General features: G+C 44.1%; 1 protein-coding gene across 1 annotated transcript; it reads left to right on the top strand.

Annotated features, from left to right (window-relative positions):
- Window positions 1–7,525: 7,525 nt before the first annotated feature.
- On the top strand, window positions 7,526–8,981 carry LOC130028085 (lithostathine-like). The gene is made up of 4 exons (XM_056118818.1): window positions 7,526–7,537; window positions 7,765–7,902; window positions 8,513–8,630; window positions 8,914–8,981. Exons 1-4 carry the CDS (start codon window positions 7,526–7,528, stop codon window positions 8,979–8,981), a joined length of 336 nt encoding a protein of 111 aa, XP_055974793.1.
- The last annotated feature ends 603 nt before the right edge of the window (window positions 8,982–9,584 follow it).

Raw genomic sequence — 9,584 nt, 5'->3', positions numbered from 1 at the left:
GAATCCACCATAATTGAATATAGCCAAATGAATTCAGATTAAATAAATGTATTAGATTTTCTTTTCATCTTGCTGGAGAGACATTGAAAAAAGGATAAGTAGAATGATTCTTATAATGGATAGAATGTTATCCTTTATGGATTTCCTTATATTCAAAATTATAATTTCCCAACCAGTTCTAAGGCATGGAGTCTACAATTATGCAGAGCTGAGATGTCTTGCCCTGGAGTAGATGAAAACATATTTAAAATTCCTTCCATGCTTAAAAATTGTTTACTCCATAGTAGGAGTTCACTCTCCTAATGTCATCCTGTATCCAGATATTTTGACACTTCAAATCTTCATAGAAATCTTTGAAATGGGCCATAATCATGGGGTTTAATTTTAATGGAGCTGCTTAAAAATATCATTTTAGTTCCCATTTCAAATTATGCTTATTTAGTTATTTAACAGATAATAGGCAAGTATATCATCACCATATATCTAAATGTCTAATTTATATACAACTTGTTGCTCAAAAGTGTGAAAATTCTAAATGACTGAGCTACAAATGAATGTCTTGTCATACTTAATATTTTTATTTAATTAAACTTAACCTGAAGGTTATCACTCAAATTACTGGTAATATTTTCAGCAGTTAATGGTCTATTTTCAGTATCCTGTATTAATTTTCTTTTTTATATTTTAATGAGTCATCATGAGATACAGTTACAGACTTACAAATTTTCATGGTTACATTTTAATCAAACTATGTTCTAGTGCCCATCCCTCCACCAGTGCCCACTCTCCACTACAAATATTTCCAGTGTCCCTCCCACCTCCCTCATCCCTTCCCACACTCTGCCTCTGTGGCAGACACATTCCCTCTTACTCTCTCTTTCCTTTGGGGTGTTATGGTTTGCAACATAGGCACAAAGAAGCCATCATGTTTGGTGCATAACCTACTTTCAGCATGCATCTACCATCCAGAATGATCCCTCCAACCATCATTTGCTTAGCAGTCTCTTCTCCATCCCACCTTCCCTTTCCCACAGCACATGATCAGCTTCCAAGCGGTGGGGCCACCCTCCTGGCTTTTATCTCTACTATACTTAGGTGTTATTCTTCTATTATGTGATTTTATATTCCACAAATGGGTCGATTCATTCTGTGCTGTATTGATTTTCTAGGACTATGAAGACATGATATCATGTCCCTTCAACTAGTAATTTTTTCAGTTTATAGAAATTTGCCTTCTAGTCCATGAGAAAGGATTTACCCCTGAACAGTGACATCATAATATACATACCTATTTCTTTCATTAGAACACTTGAAAAACTCTGGTATTGCACTTTCTAATGCATTTTTATTCTTCATTGTTCATACTAGTTCAATACTACTAGTAAACTAGCTGAACTTCTATCACAAACATGATAAAAGCAGTTATGGTTCATATCCTTGTGATAAAATTCATCGTGCTAGGTAATGACTGTTGATAAAGATCCCCAATCCCACATAGAATTTTGCTCTTAATATAATTTAAACCAAATATTATAAATATCTTCACTGGATAACAGATACAGAGACTCTGGTTTTCACGATGGTGTTGATGTGGGTAATTATGGTATTATCTCAGTAAATAACAATCTATACTAGTTGATCCTCTGCCTGCTCCCAGCAGCCCGACAGACCTCCATTGCCTTCACTGCCTCCAATGCCCGGCTGCTTCAATGATCCAGGACACTTTCCGGACACTCGGACTGGGACTCACACACGAGAGAGGCCCCATAGAGCAAGGGAGGCAGAACCATGTGACCTTGGACTCCGGGCTTGGAGGACCCGGGAACGGAGATACACTGCTTGCCCCCAGCATCCCAGCAGACCTCCATTGCCTCATCCGCCTCCACTGCCAGGCTGCCGCCACGCTCCAGGACACTTTCCAGCACTCGGGCCGAGACTCGCACATGGGTAGGTCCCCATAGAGCCAGGAAAGCGGGACTCTGTGACCTTGTAGTCCAGGTTCGATGGATCCGGGAACAGAGATCCTCTGCCTGCTCCCAGCAGCCCAGTGGACCCCCATTGCCTTGACTGCCTCCACTACCCAGCCGCCTCCATGCTCCAGGGTTCTTTCTGGAAACTAGGGTCGAGACTCACACATGAGTGAAGCACCATAGAGCCAAGGAGGCAGAGCTCTGTGGCCTTGGACTCCAGGCTCAACGAACCCCAGAGCAGATATTCTCTGCCTGCTCCCAGCATTCCAGCAGACCTCCATTTTCTCAACTGCCTCCACTGCCAGGCCGCTGTCATGCTTCAGGATGCTTTCTGGATGCATCATGGGACACTTAATACAAGATTACTGGCCATATTTGATGGGGTTCAAATATGGTGTGAACCATGGGAACACCTGCAAGACAATTAGAGGCCTCTCTAAAAGCCTCTATCCCTCTTGGAGAGCCTGGCAAGCTACCAAGAGTGTTCCACCCGCACAGCAGAGCCTGGCACGCTATCCGGGGTGTACTCGATATGCCAAAACCAGTAAGTACAATGAGTCTCATTCCCCTGACTCTTTCAGATCCACCAATATGGCAGCACTAAGAAGGATGAGGAAGGAGGGGCTGATAAAAATCTCAGGGCCGAAATAGACTGCCAAAACAAAGAAGGACAAAAATGACTGTCTGTACTTTCAATGCATGTACACTGGCATTGGATGCATCCATCGAAGACCTGATGGTGCAAGCGTGAAAGATCAAGTACGACATCATTGTTCTGACCAAAGCTAGAAGGCATCAATCACTTCACACCATTTTCAACACAGGGGAAGAACTGTCCTTCGGAACATGCAACCAAAGAGGCATTCGTGGTGTTGATGTCCTTGTCAACACGACTTGGCTAAAAATATTGATTCATTTGAATGCCTAACAACCTGAATCGGATGATTACACTTGAATAGACATGGATCATTGCCGACAGTTTCCATCTTCCTTGTCTACACACCAACATCCATTTATAATGAAGGAGAAATTGAGAAGTTCTACATGGAGCTGGAGAAGTTCTATAAAGAAGACCTCACCTTCTAAAAGATCATTGTCAGTGATTTTAGTGCCAAGATAGGACCAAGAAGATCAGCTGAAGAACTCCACATTGGGACCCATGGCCTAGAATTAAACGAACAGGGTGAGAGACTGTCTGAGTTCATCATGTCGACCAAGACCATCCATGATAACTCACAGTTCCAGAAGACAAAATCTAACCGTTGGATATGGCGGGGGGGTCTTCCGGTGGACAGTTCCACAATGAAATTGACAACACCATATTCAGCTGACGGTTTTGCCTGACTGATGTTGCTGTTGTCCCAAAATTCTAGACGGGATTGGACCACCGTCTCCTTCGTGCAAAATTCTATTCCACAGAGTGGGAATAAAGAGCTGCAATGTTTAAGAAGAGAACTCCCAGAACGATCGCCAACTGGGAGCTCTTTGGCACTATTGTGGCAACATGGGAAGATTCCGTCAATGACAGAATTGACAAGGAATAGGATAGACTGGTTCAGCACCTCCATGACTGTGCAAAGAACACCAGGAGAAAGACAGCCACAAAAAGATGCCTGTCTTTGAAAACTCTTGATCTCATTTGCCAACGTGGCTTGGCGAAAGCCTCAGGCAACCGCAAGCAAACACCAGAGCTTGCAAAGCAGTGCAGAGAAGTGATAAAGGAAGACATTAAAGAGAGAAGAGCAGCAGTGTTGACAGATGTGGCAGAAGCCAGGAAAAACATTCGCAACACCCATCTGTCCTTCACCAACTACAAGACCAAGATGACTGCCCTCTGATGTCCTGATGGATCTATCACATCTTCAGAAGGACAATGGAGAAGATTATCTGTGACTTCTACTCAGATCTCTTGATAGCCACGTCCACCTGCCCACATACGAAATTCCGCAGGATTGATATTTTGTTCCCAGCGTTCTCCCTTCAGAAACCCTACACGTCATTTTGTTGGTAAAGAAGCAAACAACACCTGGACCAGACAAGGTCAGACCAAAACACCTGATGAACCTGCCATCGGTACCAATCAATACACTGGCTTCGCTCTTCACACACTACCTGTCTTAATGCAAGATTCCATCCCAATGGAAAACTAGCAGAACTATACTACTGTACAAAAAGGAAGACATCCACAACATTGGCAACTATCGCCCGATCTGCCTATTGTCTGTCGTCTACAAGCTGTTCACTCGAGTCATCCTGAATAAGACTGGCAGAACACTAGATGAAGTACAACCATGTGAGCAAGACAGTTTCCAAAAAGGATTCAGCACGATCGACGATATCCACATGATAAAGAAGCTCATTTAGGTTTCTCAGGAGTTCAAGGTGCTGCTCTGTCTAACATTCATCGATTTAAAGAAGGCCTTTGATTCTGTTGAGACAGAAGTGGTCATTGAAGCCCTAGCCAAACAGGGCATTCAAACTCAATACATCAGGATTCTCCATGAGCTGTACTATGGATTCACTACCAGGATCTCACCATTCTACAGGGAGGTGATCACTGACGTCAAGAAAGGGTTTTGGCAGGGAGTTATCATTTCACCAAAACTCTTCAGTGCCACCCTTGAGAATGTCATGCGATGACTGGAATGGAAAGGAATGGGAGTGAAGATAGACGGTCAGCAACTACACACCTCCGCTTCGCTGATGACATAATTCTTATAACACCAAACATCAGCCAAGCAGCACAAATGCTGGCTGACTTTGACCATTAGTGTGGAAATGTTGGACTACAGCTGAATCTCATGAAGACCATGTTTATGACAAACAGTCTCATTCCTGATGTTACATTTGCTATCAACGGAATGAACATCTCTGAATGAAGCAGTTACATGTACCTAGGTCGAGAAGTCAACATGACGAATGACCTGGCATCTGAGTTGCACAGGAGGAAGAGAACAGCTCGGAGCACCTTTAAGAGCGTTGAAGAAATAGCTAAGAGGATGAAGAAACTTTAGCTCTGGGCACATCTCTTCGATTCCACTGTTCTTCCTGCATTAACTTACGCCTCAGAGACCTGGACACTACGAAAACAGGATGAGAACACAATTCGGTTCTCCCAAAGAGGAATCCAAAGAGCTATGCTTGCAGTATCACGGTTCACTCAAATGAGAGAAAGAATCCGGAGTTTCACCTCTATGGTCAAGAATCAGGGACGCTGTCTTGTTTGCCAAGGTGTCAAAAATCAGATGGATTGGACACATAATGAGATTTGGAGATGACTGCTGGACTAGATCTATTATTGACTCGATTTCACAGGACATCAAAGATCACGTGGCCACCCACCTATGAGATGGTCAGACATCTTCGTCAAGACACCAAATGATTAGTTTGAGGCTGTTCATGTTCCTAGAACTAGCAGACCCCATTGGGTTACACTAGCACGTGACAGGGACGAATGTAGCGTTGCTGGTGCTATCTTGAGACAAATCGATGAGTAATGGGATGTCAAGTTATCAAGTGATACTAGTTGTGAAATATAAGTTTGTGATTTGGTATAAATTGAATTGCAATTGATAAGGAAAATACATTCAACTAATCCCAGGAGAACTTTAGAGTTGGAAAATATCTTTTTTTTTTTTTGCTTTTTGGGTCACACCCAGCTGATGCTCAGGCATTACTCCTGGCTCTGCACTCAGGAATCACTCCTGAAGGTGCTTGGGGAACCTTATGGGATGCTGGGAATCGAACCCAGATCAGCCACATGCAAGGCAAACGCCCTACCACTGTGCTATTGGTCCAGCCCTGAGTTGGAAAGTATCTTAAGAGACTTCATGGACTAAGTCAATTTACCAGACCTCATATTCAGCTATTTGTGTACAACAGTGTGTTCTTTGTTGAGTAACTTTTTCACGTGTGCTATTCCTAAAGGGAGACCCAGACAGGAGCCATCACCAACTAACATTATAGAAACATGAAAAGAAGTTCTTTATTTCTAAGATTAATGTGGGTGGTCTATAAAAATGTTCATTACAATGTTTTAATAATCACAGTATCACTGTCATTTCATTGTTCATCGATTTACTCAAGTGGGTGCCAGTAATATCTCCATTTGTCCCAGCCCTGAAATTTTAGCAGCCTTTCCTTGCTCGTCTTTCCCAACGCTGCCATATTAGAAGCTCTTTCAGGGTCAGGGGAATGAGACTCATTATTGCTACTGTTTTTAGCAGATAAAATATGCCGTGAGTAGCTTGCAAGGCTCTTCTCTGTGGGCAGGATACTCTTGGTAGTTTACCAGGCTCTAAAGAAGCATATATATACATATATATAGTATATATGTATATGTACATATGTGTAGGATAACACTGTTTTGTCCTTCCAGCATAACCTCAGGTAGTTTAGGCTTATTGGGTTGCTCTCATCACAGTGCTCCCATTCCTCTGTGTTTATTTGTAACTTCTTTCTTTGTGCTCTGTTGACTTGTAGATATTGTTTTTCTCTTCTACCTAAGTCTTTTGCATTGTTTTTTCAGAGCAATGTCCTTTTTTGTATGGACACAAGAAGACATGCTTTTGTAATGTGACTCTCAGTGATATTTCATTCCTGGACATCTGTTCTCTCACATAAGCCTCAGCTGCCCTCACTTCCTAGTGCCCTAAAGCCGGGTCCTAACCAGGGACTGGATGGAACCAGGGCAAGCTGTAAGCTATGTGCTACCCTGGCATCGAGATGGGCCTGGCCAAAGTGCCATAATGCTTAAATATAAGTTAAGAGCTTGGTCATGGACAAATGTTATCATGATCCAAAAAGTAATAACTAGATTTGGACCCTGCTAGAGTTAGGAAAAATTAATCTGGCCTGAGTGCTGTAGTCTAAGTCTGTGGCAAGATGTTCCCAGGAGAGCTGTCCTACAAGTCTCAATGTTATCTCTTACTGTGTCCATACAAAAATAGCTAGTAATTTTTCCGGTTTCAAATTTTGTGTTTTTTGTAAAAATAAAAAGGGGGAGATGTAGGATAACACATAAGTGGCTTCTCCTCCTTGCCTTCTGCCTGGCCAAAATTCTATCCCTGCCTCTGACAGCCTTCTCCCGTGAGACAAGATGCTGCCTCCCATGGCCACTGTTCCTTGGCTGGTGCTCTCCTAACTGGTGCTCCAAGCCCAGGTGAAAGGTAAGCGTTCCCACATCCAGCCCCTGTGTCGTGGGATACTCAGATCCGGGAGCACAGTTTGGGCATTTTATAAAATCCATGTGAAAGAGTGGAACAGAGGATTTCTCATCAAAAGTTTCTGGTGACTCTTGAAAACACTCTGAATGTATTGGAAAGGTTGAGGGATGGTCATGGTTCACTATTTCAAGTACTGCCCTCACGCATATCCCCGTGGTGACCGTTCCAACACAATACCCATTCGTTTTTCACTCCGTCACTCCTTTACATTTTCCTATGTCAGGGGAAGACCTGCGGAATGAAGAGCTGTCTCCACGAGCCAGGTGCCCCAAAGGCTTCAAGGCCTATAGCAACCACTGTTATGCTTTCTTTAAGATAGCAAAATCCTGAATGGATGCGGATGTGAGTAACTGTACTTGAAACGGGAATGATGTGTATTTCTGGGGGTGGGGGGGTTTGGGGGGGCGGGGACTTAGACAATGGTGTTCGGGGGAGCTTCCATTTCATCGGGACATACTAGGTAGAATGACAAGCACAATTTACAGTACACCTGCAGTTCCTTATCTTCCTCCACGTCTTGAGTCCCAGTGTAATGCAAGCTTCTCCCAATCTCTTTCTTCTTCTCATAGTCGGAATGCCAGAAACGTCGCAATGGACACCTCGTGTCTGTGTCCACTCAGTCTGAGGGCTACTTCGTGGGCTCCCTCATCAAGAACAGTGGGACAGCACCCTCTCTTGTCTGGATTGGACTCCATGACAACACAGAGGTGAGATTGCGTCTTCTGTTCTCGGGTAACTTTACAGCTCCATTTGCCATCCTGAGTCATCCGATTGATTCCCTTAGTCTGCCCAATAACTAGACTAGGCCACCCTGAATTCCAGAGTATTCAGATGCTCTTCTGGAGAATGAAGCCCTGAGCCCATATGCAGCTGTGCGTTGTGCGGCATGGCCTCATCTCTAGCTGATATCAGTCCCCCTTTTCAAACAATGTGTACCGAAGATTTCCTAAGTCAATTTTTTTGTTGCGGCCAGTGATGGTGTGCCTAAGATGTGCTGAGTTGTTCATCAATGAAGGGTGGGTACACTGTCCACTTCAGAATCTGCGTGACCTTTGAGGCCCAGAAGTGCCTAGCCTGGATTGCACCACATGTTGTGCTCAACAATCCTGCTACTCTCAGTGGTATTGGTGACTTTTATTCCTACACACTAGATCAAGACTTTAAAGACAATTTTTAGATTTCCTCTCCAGATCTCCTCTTTAAAGAGCCAAACAGATTCTCTGGTGCTGGGTGTCACTCAGGGATTCCAGTGAAAATGCTGCCAGAGCATCAAAGGAGCAACTGAGACTCAGGTGTTCATCTGTCCTGTCTTCACAGACTAAACCCAATGCAGGTGGATGGGAGTGGAGTAATGGCGATGTGTTGAACTATGAGGCCTGGGAGAAAGGAGTCCCTACCAAATCCGGGTACTGTGGGGCTGTTCTAAGCCACACAGGTAAGAACAAAGAGGTTTCTATGTTTATATCTGTTCCACTTCTGACATATCCCCAAAACCAGTTTCTGAGCCTGACCGTTTGGAAGGGGGTACATTCCCGAATTCATGACTCGCTAGCCCTTTCCTAGTCTCTCTCAGCTCTCTTTTCTCTGAGCCCCTTCTCCTTGGAGCAGGAGTATGACACACAAAAAGAGGGAGGGACTTTGGCCCTGTCTGTGATGCCTCTCTCTCCTGTTTCCAGCTTTAAGCATTCCACTGATCCCTCCTCTTCTTGTCTCTTTAGGCTATGAAAAATGGCAAAATTATGACTGTCTGTTTGTACTGCCATACGTCTGCAAGTTTGAGAGCTAAATAAGGTCAGCAACCGGCTAGTTGAATCCACATGCAGCTCCTTAAGGATATCTTTCCAGGCTTAAAGGGAGCCTGGAAGGAAATCTCCACCCGCTCTCTACCCTGGACACCACATTGCATCTACCTCCTCCCCAGTTGAATCCTGGTTTGCCAAATAATAATAATAAACACTTCTATCCATATGATGTCGTTTGAATTCTTTCCTCTGAGCATCACTGAGGAATAATTCTGTGTGAGAGAAATCCAGTTCTTTCTTCATCCACCTTCATCCGGATCCCTAGGAAAATCTCAATTGTTAATCACCACTGAGGGTCCAGCAACACATGCCTGCAAAATACTTGGCTTAAGTCCTGGATTCTGAAGCATGACAGACTGAGTCTCACCCTGCAAGTCCACTCAGCTGTCCTGTCTCTGCTCCCACTGTCCCCTATACCGGGACACTCTAGAGCAACCCTTCCGCTCCCGGCCCCATAGCTCCACTCTGTGCTCATCTAGATTTTCTCCAAGTGTTTTTGCTTCCCCTCCCCCCCACACCTGAGAGTACTAATCTATAGGCAGCGGAAACTTCTGCCTGAGCAACCCAGCATCACACACAATTAAGGG

This window comes from Sorex fumeus, unplaced genomic scaffold (genome assembly GCF_029834395.1).
Source record: "Sorex fumeus unplaced genomic scaffold, SorFum_2.1 ptg000003l, whole genome shotgun sequence".
NCBI classification, from domain to species: Eukaryota; Metazoa; Chordata; class Mammalia; order Eulipotyphla; family Soricidae; genus Sorex; species Sorex fumeus.
This window is presented reverse-complemented; position numbering and strand designations above follow the sequence as displayed.